Consider the following 14527-nt stretch of genomic DNA (forward strand, 5'->3'; position numbering starts at 1 on the left):
GTTTTGCCGTGTTTCTCTATTAACAGTGAAGCTGTGGCTTTAATTCCTTTAGAAACGATGATGTTACCAGCTCCTTGTTGACAAAGATAATGTAACTCTTGAGCGATTAAGCTATTTTATTGATAAAATTGCGGGGCAGCGCTAAAACGTTTGTGTTACTGAATGTCTGTGCACGCGCGCAACGTGATCTGTGTGAGTGACTAAAATCATGTGTGCGTGAGATACAGTGAAGATTCTAGTTTAGAACTCTTCTAATTTTTATTTTTTTAAATGTAGAAATTGTGTTAATTTGTGCAATGATAACCAACCAGCAATGTAAAGATGATTTTTAAAATATATTAGTATGAGTACATTACAATATAAATTTATTAGAACTAGTACATTATTATTTATGGGTTTAAAGGGGTCATATGATGCGATTTCAATTTTTCCTTTCTCTTTGGAGTGTTACAAGCTCTTGGTGCAGTTTTACTAAATTCTGCTTTGGTGAAATTCAGTGCAGTCCTGTATCGTGATACGTATCGTATCGTGACGTTGCTGGTGATACACAGCCCTAGTAACCATATTGTAAATATAGTTAGCTGAATTGTGACTGACCTCTAAATGTCAAAATATTATTGAAACAATTTTAGTTGTTGTAACAACACTGAAACAACATTTAGTGCTCAATGGTTGTAAACGTCTAACAAAATACTTCTAAATCAATTCTGAAATTTTATCAAGATCTATACGAAAAAAAAACATTGAAACAATGTTTGCACAAACTGAAACAAAATCATTTCAACAGTGATTCAACTTCGATTAATTAAATACAGGCTTATTTTAAGGGTTACTACATATATAAATATTCGTAACACACATTTCATTAAACCTCATTTTATTAAACAAATTAATTGCCATACTTCCACTAGAACATAAAAGAACGAAAAGAAGAAAAAAAATTATGTGATTGAAGCTGAGCAGCGACAGAGACTACAGAAAGGCTGGAACGCGGTTTTGACCAATCAGAAATCAGGAGTAGACTTCTGCTGACTTCTGATTGGTCAATACAGCGTTCCAAGCACTTTAGCACAACTGAAAACACATACACAGTAAATACATTAGATCAGTCACAAACATCCGTGAAGAATCATTAAAGGGGTCATATGATGTTGCTAAAAAGAACATTATTTTGTGTATTTGGTGTAATGAAATGTGTTTATGCGGTTTAAAGTTAAAAAAACACATTATTTTCCACATACTGTATATTATTGTTTCTCCTCTAAGCCCCGCCTTTCTGAAACGCGTCGATTTTTACAAAGCTCAGCGTCTGAAAAGCGAGGTGTGCTGTGATTGGCCAAATACCTCAAGCGTGAGACGGAAATGTTACGCCCCTCACATACTGTTGATGCCGTGTCCCGGCCGGAGCGATGAGACAACATTAAAACCCATTATAAACGAGGATGAAATCGCATCATATGACCCCTTTAAAAAATTTAGAAGTACCTGCATGCGCCACTAAAACAATGTAAAAAGCCTCGTCAAAACCCTATGACACCAGTTTAAAGTTAACAAGACAAACCCTTTCTAAACAAAATGAGTCTAAAAGGCTGATTAGTGGTCACCAAACTGATCGATAAAGCGCTGTCAGCTAATGGAAATCCATTGTCAGCTTCACTGTCTACAATCAATAAGTCACTACAGAGCAAACTGACTGTAACGAGCCGTTCATACCTGATTGAGATCCTGGTCCGTCAGCAGATGCAGCTCTCGAGGCTTGAAGCAGTTCTGACATTTGCTTTTGTTGAAGATGTTCGCTTGAAATTTCCTACACGTGTTTTCCTTTGCACTAGACATCTTAGTCCTCTATTTGTGCGCGTCTCAAATCCCAGCAACGAACAGAAGACAGACAGCAATAATCCCGACGCGCTTTCATCCGATTCTTGACGCGGTCGTCATGCAAAACATGGCCGGTAACAGCAGCTTTAGTTACTCCTCGAATCTCCTTTGCAGCAGCCGAACTAGTCAGAATGCGAGTAGTTTATATAAGTTAAGCAGATCTCTAATTAACAGGCCTGCTCAGTGTTTTGGCTGATGTGCTTGAGTTCATGGCCTCACAAAGCGACTCTCTAATCTCATTTCTGAGCGAATCAATGCTGGAATTGTGCAAGCGGTAAACAAAGCGATTATTTCACGTGTTCCTCTGGTCAAACGAAGCTGGACTTTCTAGGAAGCGATGGAATTAGGAAAAAAACGCTGATGCGGTATCCTGGTTTTCAATCCCAAAGGCAAATTCTCTCTCAGGCTGTAAGTTTTCACGCACTTCACTGCGTCAGTTAGCTCGCTAATGAAGCCTCTTGCTCGTTTAGCGGAGCGTTAAAAATCCCAATGTTCGGCGAACCTGACATGGTATCCTCCGCCGGTACCGTGCATGTCTTAGCTCGAACCTCACGGCTCCGTGAGCTGCGATAAACGCGTCGTTTCGAAGCTTTTCCAGGCTAACGAGGGGCTGTTTTCTCTCCCCTCAGTCGCGCTCGAGCTTTCCCAATGGAGGGAGGTCGCGAGCTCGCAGATTTGCTGCTGGAATTTCATTTTCTCTCGCGAGAGTTCGGAGTGCGAGAGCAGGACGGTCCCGGAGATGTCCACCCTGTGGACACTAGTGAACATGTGCACAATTCAGAACAAAAGAAGTAGCCTATAAATTAAAAATGGCATCTGGGGTAAAAAAAAATATATATATATAATAATAATAATGCAGTTGTCAAATAATGCAAATAAATATGTAAACCTTTCTCAATGCTTTCTTGTTATTTTCTATATGCATAAGAGACAAAACCTTTTTACAAGCAATTCCAAAACAAACTGTTTAATCTTTGCGATCACACATTAACATCATTCGCTTCTATACAATATACTAATGTTTGAAAGGATGTTGCTTATTTTGTGGGATATTGCTTGTTATGAAATTTTTGATTCGTTCATTAACTGAATCCATAACAACAGAGTCTTGTCTCAAGAATTCAATAAAGTGAACTTTAATTATTTTCTCGGTTTCCTTTTTTAATTTAGTTTAATATAATTCGATTTTTGCTGAGTTAAGTGTTTTGCGTTCATATGGCACTTGATAATCTTTTGAAAAATAAATATGCTTAATTTATTGTGTAATCCAGTAGGTCTTATAAACAGGTGACCCAAAAATGTATCTCGTAATATGTTAAACTGCTTATGTGCACTGTAAAATAAAATAAAATAAATAAAAGCTTTATAAGAAAAACTTTTTAAAATTTCATGTTTAAATTCAATGTTATTTGCTGTTTCTTTGTGAATAACTTTACTTGTAAATTCTGAGTGAAAATTGTTTCTGGACCATTTATTTTTCAGTGTAATTGCATAAATAATGGTGCATTTTAACAATATTTTACATATGCACTATCAATAAAATAAATTTTAAAAATCTATAAAAATATATAAAATCTGTACATTTTAACAATATTTTACATATGCACTATCAATGAAATACATTTTAAAAATCTATAAAAATATATAAAATCTGTACATTTTAACAATATTTTACATATGCACTATCAATGAAATACATTTTAAAAATCTATAAAAATATATAAAATCTGTACATTTTAACAATATTTTACATATGCACTATCAATAAAATAAATGTTAAAAATCTATAAAAATATATAAAATCTGTACATTTTAACAATATTTTACATATGCACTATCAATAAAATAAATGTTAAAAATCTATAAAAATATATAAAATCTGTACATTTTAACAATATTTTACATATGCACTATCAATAAAATAAATTTTAAAAATCTATAAAAATATATCAAATCTGTACATTTTAACAATATTTTACATATGCACTATCAATAAAATAAATGTTAAAATCTATAAAAATATATAAAATCTGTACATTTTAACAATATTTTACATATGCACTATCAATAAAATGTATTTTAAAAATCTATAAAAATATATAAAATCTGTACATTTTAACAATATTTTACATATGCACTATCGATAAAATAAAATGTAAAAATCTATAAAAAATTATAAAAATTGTGCATTTTAACAATATTTTACGTATGTACTATCAATAAAATAACATTTAAAAAAATCAATAAAAATGGTGCATTTTAACAATATTCTACATATGCACTATCAATAAAAAACTTTATTTTACACTGTACACATTACGTTACATGTACTTACTGTATTAATAACAGCCTTATGCATTACATGCAACTAACCCTAAACCAAACCCTAAGTATATGTAGTTAATTAATATTACTCAAAACTTGAATGTATAATTACATTTTAACAGACATCTTAAAATATATAATTTTATACAATGCAATATAGAAAGAACCTCAAGGTACCCTTGAATGCCTCTCTACATGCCTGAGATAGTATTCACAACATGCATGAGCTCAGTCGCTCAGCCACATGCTATTAAAAGAGCCGTGATCCAGACGAGTACTGCGGCTGGATGAACAGGGAGGACGGCAGGCTTCAGTCTGCTTTCCTGACCGGACAACAACACACATTTCCACTGAAGGCTGGCTTAACTCTTTACACACACTGTAAGTACACTGAAAATAAAACAGATTATGGTCGCCTGCATGTAGGTTAGTGTGTGTGTGTGTGTGTGCTGTTGATTGGCACTATATATCAGTGCTGGTCAGGCGTTAATCTATCTGTGACACTGTTGCTTGTGTTGGACTTGGAAATGCTTTGATAAAAAGCAACAGAATGGTTGTTGGTTAAATCATTGAATCCAGTAACAGTGAGAGAGGCACATCTATTCTCTTCATGTATGTCCAAATATGTGCTTCTTGTGTGTCCAGTGTCAGTGGCGAGAGCTTGGCTATTTATAGATCTTGTCCTCAGCCACACTTTTATGGAACTAGTGACACACATTACTGTATACAGCTGATCAGCATTTGTTAAACAAATAGTTCGCACACAAATAAACATTTACTGAAAATGTGCTCACCCTCAGGCTTTCCAAAATGTAGATGAGTTTGTTTCTTCTTCAGATTTGGAGAAATGTAGCATTGCGTTACTTGCTCACCAACAGATCCTCTGCAGTGAATGGGTGCCGTCAGAATGAGAGTCCAAACAGCTGATAAAAACATCACAATAATCCACAAGTAATCCACATCAATCCAGTCCATCAGTTAATGTCTTGAGAAGACAACAGTTGCGTTTGTAAGAAACAAATCCATCAAGACTTTTTACTAAAAACAAGTCCATAATCCATAATAACACTTCCTCCAGTGAAAAAATGGTCTGGTCTGAATCAGGAGAGAAATCTGCACAGATCAAGCACCGTTTACAAGCCAAAACAGTCCTAAACAGCTCTGAACAAATATGTGGGTGGACTTTGATGTGAGAGGAACGTGTTGATGGATTTGTTTCTTATAAACACGTAGCTTTTGGCTTCACAAAACGTTAACTGATGGACTGGAGTGGTGTGGATTACTTGTGGATTATTGTGATGTTTTTATCAGCTGTTTGGACTCTCATTCTGACGGCACCCATTCACTGCAGAGGATCCATTGGTGAGCAAATGATGCAATGCTACATTTCTACAAATCTGATGAAGAAACAAACTCATCTACATCTTGGACGACCTGAGGGTGTGCACATTTTCAGATTATTATTATTTTTTTTTTTTGGGATGAACTCTTCCTTTAAGAGATAGTTCACCCTAAAATGAAAAACCTCATCATTAACTCCCTTTATACGGACAAAAGATTCAAAGAAAGTCAGTGGTAATCAAGGCTGTCAGTCACTAACATTCTGTTTAACATCTTCTCTTGTGCAGGGAAGTCATACAAGCTTGAAACGTCATGAATAAATTTCATTTTTGGGTGAACTATTCATTTAAATGTAGTCAAGCCAAAAATATTGACTTGTAAAACAATGATACTGTAGCATCTGTCACAGTGTAACAGGAAGTGTTCATCGCATCTTTCATATGTCTCCAGTTTAGAAAGTAATGAAGGATCATTTCTTGTAAGCTCACATGCAAAGGTTTTATTTTAGTTATGAAATGAACTCTATTTTTCTTGGTTTTCAGATGATGGGTGTCCCATCGGTTATGGTGCTGCCGCTGCTGATCGTGGTTTTCGCTGGAGTTTACTATGTTTACAATGAGGTCATGCGCTTCATGTCCAAGTCCATGGTGCGGAACAAAGTTGTGGTGATCACAGACGCCGTGTCCGGAATGGGAAGTGGTAATGCTTCATTAGTGGTCTATTACTTACTACTTCACCACAAAATTAAACAAAGCCAGCCAGTATAAAACTTGGCTTCCACTCATTTTTTAGTTCCAATACGACACTCTCAAAAATAAAGGTTCCAAAAGGAAGTTTTTGCAGTGATGCCATAGAAGAACCAGTTTTGGTTCCCTGAAGAACCTTTCAGTGGTCACTTCTTAAGAACCATTTTTCTTAGAAGAATCTAGAGCAGTGAAATGGTTCCATGGATATTGGAGATTCTTCATGGAACCATATAAATTCTTTTTATGTTTTATAAGAATATTTTATGATGGCCCGCCCTTTTTTTATTGATTTATTTTTTAAACAATAGTTTATTGTCAAAATCATGCTGCCATGTGTAATTATTACATTTTTATAAATTTACATTTTACAATTCCGCTATTGTACACAGCTAAAATGATATTTTTTACTTTTGTCTTGTTTTCCAGTACAAATATCTAAACATTCTTAAATCAAGATACATTTAATCAAAATAGCAAAAGATATTAAGTATTGCTTTCTGAAAAATTTATTAAAATAAAGTGAATTCAAGCTTTAAAAATGAAAATATTATCTTTCAATAAGGTCAGAAAAATAAGCTAGTTTTCACTGGAACCCCATTTCCAGCACAGGTAAAAAAAAAAAAACTTTTTATCTCACAGTTTAGACTTATTTTTTTAAATTTGCAAGTATATACATCTCAATTCTACGTTTATATCTTGCAATTCTGAGTTTACTTATCTCAATTCTAAAAAAAAAAACAGGAAAAAACGTCTGTTACGTTAGTTTTGAAATTAAAAGGCACAATTACCTTTTCCATTTTTATCCTATCTCTCAGAAAAAAAAGGTACAAAAGCTGTCACTGGGGCGGGACCTTTTCAAAAGGTACACTTTTGTACCTTTTAGGTACTAATATGTACCTTTAAGGTACCAATATGGACTCTTTAGGTACAAAGTTGTGCCTTTTGAAAAGGTGCCACCCCAGTGACAACTTTTGTATCTTTTTTTCTGAGAGTGTATGGCAGAAGCAAGCTTTCATAAATTTCACTTTAAATGAAGTTTATTTTTCTGACCTCAGTGGCAGATATTTTTTGTGTTTTCAGTAAAAACTCGATTTGAAAACATTTTTCAGAAAACGACATAATATCTTAATATCTTATATATTTTTTTATGACACTGTATTAGTGTTCCATATTGGCCAAACTTGATTTGCATTGCATGTATCCTCCACTGAGAAGGCATTTCTCCAGTATTGTCATCCTCTGATCCTGTCTCTGCCTGTTTGTCAGAATGTGCCAGACTGTTTCATGAAGGCGGCGCGAGGCTGGTTTTGAGCGGGCCGAGCTGGGATAAGCTTGAATCTCTGTATGATTCTCTGTGCAGTGGATCAGACCCCAGTAAAGTGAGTATTGAACCACATTATTAGACCTACAGTCCCAAAGTAAGACAGACACCATCAGCAAGCCTATCTCATGTTCACTGTGATCACTCGCTCTCTTCACTTTCAGGATTTTCGTAGTTCAGGCCGTGTCTGTGTGTCTCTGTCAGCGTTTCTTCCTCTGTCATGAACAATGGCAGGATTTCCTCCTGACAGACGAATTTCCACAAGTCTCTTAAAATACTGGTCCTCTGCTGTTTCAAACATGTTGACTTCATTTATTTTGCCGTAAATCATACTGCCATGAGAAATGTTGCATTTTTAAATGCTATTAAAAAGCAAAAACCTATTAAATTATGGCTGCAGTGTATAAAGACGTTAATTATTTAAAGCACTCTGTACTAATATGATCAAAGAACACTTTATTACGCATCAGAACATCATTTTTCTCCAGTAAAAATACCTTTAAAACTAAATAAAGTTACTTGAGAGGCAAAACTGCATAAGATATTTGTTTTAAAATATTTTAATCTCAACTTTAGTTTTAAAGACTTACATTTATTTATTTAAAATTTTGAACAATCAGTGGCTTGGAAAATATTAAACTAATCTTTAACCCCCCCCCCCAAAAAAAAAAATTGTATGGTACTGTATAAAATATATACTACAACATTCTATGATGCTTAAAAAAAATAGTGCACCAAAACAATTCAAATTTTTCTTCTTCCATTGAAAATCATTTTCTCCAGTAAACATATCTAAAATACAATGAACTCTTCTGCTCAGCAGTAATATTGTATATTATTATTAGTAATAATTAAAAATAACTGATTACTATCTGATTATATTTAAAATTGCAATTTATAATGTATATATATATATATATATATATATATATATATATATATAGGGTTAGGTGTACACACACACACACACACACACACAATACTGACCTCCAAAATAATTCTAAAAGTATGTTCAAGCATTAATGTGGCATCTGGTTTCCTACTATCTATACTTCCTGTTTCAGACTTTCACACCCAAGCTAGTGCTGCTGGACTTCAGCGATATGGAGAACATTTCGGATGTGATCACAGAGATCGGAGAGTGTTACGGCTGTGTGGATGTGCTGATATGCAACAGCAGCATGAAGGTCAAAGCACCGGTGCAGAATCTCTCTCTGGAGATGGACAAAACCGTCATGGACGTCAACTACTTCGGGCCCATAACGCTGGCCAAAGGTAGACGGCTGCAGAAACACAGCGAGGAACATGCCGATGGTTTATTGGCAGAAAGAATGTTAAAGCGCTGCTTGTTTTTGTTGCAGGCGTTCTTCCGTTAATGATCACGAGACGGACGGGTCAGTTTGTGCTGGTCAACAGCATCCAAGGGAAACTGGCTCTACCATTCCGAACATGCTGTAAGAGTCACTTCCATCACTTGCTCAGCAATGGATCCTCTGCAGTGAATGGGTGCCATACTACAACATTCTATGATGCTTAAAAAAAATAGTGCACCAAAACAATTCAAATTTTTCTTCTTCCATTGAAAATCATTTTCTCCAGTAAACATATCTAAAATACAATGAACTCTTCTGCTCAGCAGTAATATTGTATATTATTATTAGTAATAATTAAAAATAACTGATTACTATCTGATTATATTTAAAATTGCAATTTATAATGTATATATATATATATATATATATATATATATATATATAGGGTTAGGTGTACACACACACACACACACACACACAATACTGACCTCCAAAATAATTCTAAAAGTATGTTCAAGCATTAATGTGGCATCTGGTTTCCTACTATCTATACTTCCTGTTTCAGACTTTCACACCCAAGCTAGTGCTGCTGGACTTCAGCGATATGGAGAACATTTCGGATGTGATCACAGAGATCGGAGAGTGTTACGGCTGTGTGGATGTGCTGATATGCAACAGCAGCATGAAGGTCAAAGCACCGGTGCAGAATCTCTCTCTGGAGATGGACAAAACCGTCATGGACGTCAACTACTTCGGGCCCATAACGCTGGCCAAAGGTAGACGGCTGCAGAAACACAGCGAGGAACATGCCGATGGTTTATTGGCAGAAAGAATGTTAAAGCGCTGCTTGTTTTTGTTGCAGGCGTTCTTCCGTTAATGATCACGAGACGGACGGGTCAGTTTGTGCTGGTCAACAGCATCCAAGGGAAACTGGCTCTACCATTCCGAACATGCTGTAAGAGTCACTTCCATCACTTGCTCAGCAATGGATCCTCTGCAGTGAATGGGTGCCATCAGAATGAGAGTTCAAACAGCTGATAAAAACATCACAATAATCCACAAGTAATCCACACCACTCCAGTCCATCAGTTAATGTCTTGTAAAGCAAAAAAGACGTTTTTAACTAAAATACGAGTCTATAATCAATAATAACGCTTCATCCAGTGAAAAGGTAATCTGGTCTGAATCAGGAGAGAAATCTGCACAGATCAAGCACCGTTTACAAGCCAAAACAGTTCTGAAGAAATATGTGGGTGGATTTTGATTTGAGAGACAACAGGAGATTGTCACTTTTTCACTGGAGGAAGCGTTGTTATAGATTATGGATTATATGATTATATCATATTTTAGCTTGAAGCAACGGTTTGAAGTTAAAAACATCTTAATGATGGATTTGTTTCTTACAAATATGCAACTTTTGTCTTCTCAAGACGTTAATAGATGGAGTGGTGTGGATTATTGTGATGTTTTTATCAGCTGTGTGGACTCTCATTCTGACGGCACCCATTCAAATTGAGCAAAATACGCAAATAAGGTATTAGTTAATTAAATATGCACTACTTTGCATCTGATGTGTTTTCAGATGCCGCGTCCAAGCATGCAGTCCAGGCGTTCTTTGACTGTCTGAGAGCAGAGGTGGAGGAGTACGGGATCTCCGTCAGCACCATCAGCCACACCTTCATTAGCGCAGTAGCAGAGAACGGCGCTCCCTCCCAAACGCCGTCCACCAACCGCCTCTGGGCCTGTGAGTAACCCGACTGGCACTGAGTCACAGCAACGCTCAATTATCAAAGTATTAGTGTAGCTACTTGTTCATTGTGTACAGTAAAAATGCTGACATACACCCTCAGATACATCTGGTTCCTGCTGTCCGTGCTACACTAATTGCATCACACACCTTCTAGTCTCTATCGGTGTCACACCTTTGCTCTGATCCAGAAACCTAGTGAGAAACCTGCCTGTGTAGACAGGACTTTAAGGCATCATAGGTGCACTATAGAGTGTTGCCAGATTGGGTAGGAATAGGCTTGGTTTTGACAGAAGTATGATTCATAAATGTTTATTGAAGTATGCATGAAATACATAAATATATTAGATTACATATAAAAAAATATATATATTAAAATGAAGAAAATGTCACTCAATCGAGCAGTTAAAGTGGTACAAAGTGGCACAAAAATGATGTTCAGATGACTTACAATATATATGACATACAATATATATATATATATATATATATTGTATGTATATAAATACAATATTTACATACAGAAAAAAATACATAAAATCTATGAAATGTTTTTATTTTATTTAGTTGGTGTTCAGTTTTTTTTTTTTTTTTTTTACATTTTGGCACGTTTTGACCAATCAACAGCCTGGAAAACATTAAACTAAACTAATCTATCAAAATGACCTTTGAGGATTTGATTATAAATATATTTGATTCATTTCTCATAGGATTGATTAAAACACAGTTCAATCTAATTACAAATGAGCTGGTAGTAATTAACCCAGTATTACTGTCTTTCTATGCTTATTAGAGTATCATATTTTTAGATTAGCAGCTGCTAAAGTCAGACTCTGTTCTATTTGTATGAAGCACAGACTAGTTGTATATGTAGATCGTTCCAAATCGGTCTCTAATAAGGTTCCTTAGAAGGCAGCTGCCTATGTAGGCAATAAATAGCAAGGGCTGCTCTTCAGGTTTTGGAGCAGATCCACTGACTCCAGTTTTGTTCCAGACATCTCTAGTAAGCTGAACACTCACGGCGTGAGTCCCAGCAGTCTGGCCCACGAGATCGTGAGGACGGTGAACCGGCAGAATCGAGAGGTTCTTCTCGCCCATCCCGTGCCGTGGGTCGCCCTCTACATCCGCTCGCTGCTGCCCAGCTTCTTCTTCGCTGTAGTGGCCGCTGGCGTGAAGGACGGAGCCATGGCCGAGCAGCTGAAATAAAGAGAGACAGCTTTGAACTGCTACAGGATCGAGGCGAAACACTACAAGTGTATTAAACAATAGATATCACACTTCCCCAGTTGATTAATCCCAGTACAACTGCTTTCTATTAAAAGTTTTCTGGAATGGTATGTTTAAATATGCAAATGAGGCATTGTCTAAATGAAGTATGCACTCATTTGTATACATTTCCAGAACAGAAATCAGAAATTTGTTGACACATTATTGGTTTTCTCCAGAGGGGGTTTTGGATTTCTCTTTTTATCACTCCATACATCAGAAAATACTGTCAACAGACAGAAAACAAAGACATTTTCACCATATTTATAGGAATAACATGTTGTATAAATCCGTGTGAATGATATATGAACAAGCCCCTCAGGAAAAGCCTCCATTCAGTATATAGATAGGAATAAAACTGAATGTAAGAGAAAAAAACTCTTTAAAGAATTGAAATATACAGATGCAAATAGACAAAGCGCAATAAAATAAACTCTTAAATGTGCATTTTGGATGTTTTATTTCCACTAGTCTGAAACAAGACATTATATGGAAGCAAAAAAAAACTCAAAAAGGATTATTCTTCATCCATTTAACTTAAGAACCAGATTAACTAAATAGTACCATTTAAATGCTTGTTGTGTTTTCTGTCTTTTTTCTTCAATGCATCAAGTATGTAGAGATCACATATAAAGCTGCTCAGTATCAGCACCTAGTGGCACCTAGTGATGAAACAGCAGCACTGTTGCACCTGAAGATGGCAGTAAGCACAAGCCAAACACACACTGATGACTGACACACACCAGGAAACAATAGAGACACACAGTACAAACATGTGCTTGATGAGGCTTGCTGATATTCACAGAGTCAGGCTTTCATAAAGCATATGAATAATACATTTAATACATGTCTGTTCTATAATTAAACTAGTGTTCATATGTTATTGTCGCACGTGAGAGATATTGTAAACACAAAAACATGTTATTTGTACTTGATGAACGTTCAGAAAAAAAAACGTTCTTAAAATATTAAAAATAAAGATTTAAAGAACATTAAATTTTAGGTGAAAAAGTTAGTAGAATGTGGTCAGAAAAGTTTTAGGAAATTTTAAATAACGCTCTAATAATGTCAATGTTCGTGGAATATTACAAATAAACATGTAAATAACGTTTTTTTGGGGTGAAAATAAAATTATTAAAACATTGCACAAAAAAAAATTGGTCATTTTTTTTTCTCCATGTTCAATTCTTGATATTAACAAACCATGATTTAACTATGAGTTTTGCCTCAATACACTCCTAATTTGCTATGTAGAATATGGTCATGCAGAATATGTGCTTTAATAAATTATATATATAAATATATAAATTGAATGAAGTGCTTCATTTTGCAAGAGATGTGAGGCATTTTGCATTTTGTGTGTGCAATTCTTGGATTTGTGTGTAAAGTTTTGAAAAAAAAGAAAAAAGAGGCAAGGTTTTGAAAATGTGTGTAAGCAGCTAGTAAAAAAAAAAAACTGTAATAATAGGCATGCTAATAAGCAACTAGTTAATAGTGAGAATTGGGTTTCCTATACTAAAGTGTTACCGAAAGTTTTTGTAACCTTTAAATAATTTATTTCTTTATTTATTGGTTATTCAAACGGCAAGTGAAAACTCCATTTGATAATTTTTTTTTTTTTCTTCAATTTTAACAATTTTTGTAATGGAAATTTGACTTTGTTCCCTAAATGTTATATAACATTGAAAAAATTACACAAACATCTAGTTAGAAGAACCTCCAACTAAAATGTTTCAGAAAAATGTTCACGGACAATGTGTAAATAATGTTTTTGTGCTAACGTGTGTGTGCTTCTTTTGGGTTTATTCTAATTTTAAAGGGATAGTTCACCCAAAAATGACAATTCTGTCATTAATTACTCACCCTCGTGTTGTTCCAAACCCGTAAGACCTTCGTTCATCTTTGGAACACAAAAGAAGATATTTTTGATGAAATCCGAGAGCTTTCTGACCCTCCCATAGACAGCAAGGTAACTACCACGTTCAAGGCCCAGAAACGTAGTAAGGTCATTTTTAAAATAGACCATGTAACATCAGTGGTTCAACCGTAATTTTATGAAGCTACGAGAATACTTTTTGTGCACAAAGAATACAAAAATAACGACTTTATTCAATAATTTTTCTCTTCCGTGTCAGTCTTTGACGCACGTTCACGAGAGCACCAAGACACATGCGTGTGATGCAGATTTCATCAGAAATATCTTAATTTGTGTTCCGAAGATGAACAAAGGTCATACAGGTTTGGAACGACATGAGGGTGAGTAATGAACTATCCCTTTAAAAGAACCTTGCCAGAACTTTCCCTCTTATCTGGGGAAATAGTCACTGGAGAAAGAGGCGTGACAACTTGCCCCCTATAGGCTTTATCCAGTTCCTGCAGTGAGTGAGTGGTTACAAATAATGATGTGTGTGTGTGTGTGTGTTTCTATGCACCAGCGCTGTGAGCAGACATTGTTAAAGATGAGTAATCTACAGCTGGGCTCATTAAATCCCGCAGCATTTTGAACGGCACAGGCTGTAATCCTGCAGGAACGCTGAAGGCAAACGCTGAAAGCGAGCGAGGTGAAGAGACGCCTGACGGCGCACACGTC

The 14527-nt window shown here is 35.5% G+C and overlaps 2 protein-coding genes across 7 annotated transcripts in view; one reads left to right on the forward strand and one right to left on the reverse strand.

Moving 5' to 3' along the window:
- mprip (myosin phosphatase Rho interacting protein) overlaps positions 1–2609 on the reverse strand; it is a 64945-nt gene extending 62336 nt beyond the window's left edge. For 5 of the 6 annotated variants that reach the window (XM_016440857.1, XM_016440856.1, XM_016440859.1 and 2 more), the window contains exon 1: positions 1714–2609. In XM_016440857.1, the coding sequence (XP_016296343.1) occupies positions 1714–1836 (123 nt within the window). In that variant the 5' untranslated portion in view covers positions 1837–2609. The remainder of the gene's footprint in view (positions 1–1713) is intronic. The other variant, XM_016440855.1, reaches the window with a different exon arrangement.
- Positions 2610–4448: 1839 nt separating this feature from the next.
- On the forward strand, positions 4449–12342 carry dhrs7cb (dehydrogenase/reductase (SDR family) member 7Cb). The gene is made up of 7 exons (XM_016440800.1): positions 4449–4584; positions 6087–6243; positions 7557–7669; positions 8676–8886; positions 8973–9065; positions 10507–10668; positions 11666–12342. The coding sequence occupies exons 2-7, from the start codon at positions 6087–6089 to the stop codon at positions 11875–11877; spliced, it is 948 nt and encodes a 315-aa protein (XP_016296286.1). The 5' UTR covers positions 4449–4584; the 3' UTR covers positions 11878–12342.
- The last annotated feature ends 2185 nt before the right edge of the window (positions 12343–14527 follow it).

The sequence above is a fragment of the Sinocyclocheilus anshuiensis genome, unplaced genomic scaffold (genome assembly GCF_001515605.1).
Source record: "Sinocyclocheilus anshuiensis isolate Anshui unplaced genomic scaffold, SAMN03320099.WGS_v1.1 scaffold454, whole genome shotgun sequence".
In the NCBI taxonomy this organism is placed as follows: Eukaryota; Metazoa; Chordata; class Actinopteri; order Cypriniformes; family Cyprinidae; genus Sinocyclocheilus; species Sinocyclocheilus anshuiensis.

Excerpts from the sequence above, each read along its gene's own strand:
- dhrs7cb (XM_016440800.1), top strand. The coding sequence starts at position 6,087 with ATGATGGGTGTCCCATCGGTTATGGTGCTGCCGCTGCTGATCGTGGTT. Across the intron at positions 7,670-8,675 it reads GTGGATCAGACCCCAGTAAA|ACTTTCACACCCAAGCTAGT; the intron begins GTGAGTATTGAA and ends TTCCTGTTTCAG. Across the intron at positions 8,887-8,972 it reads GCCCATAACGCTGGCCAAAG|GCGTTCTTCCGTTAATGATC; the intron begins GTAGACGGCTGC and ends TTTTTGTTGCAG.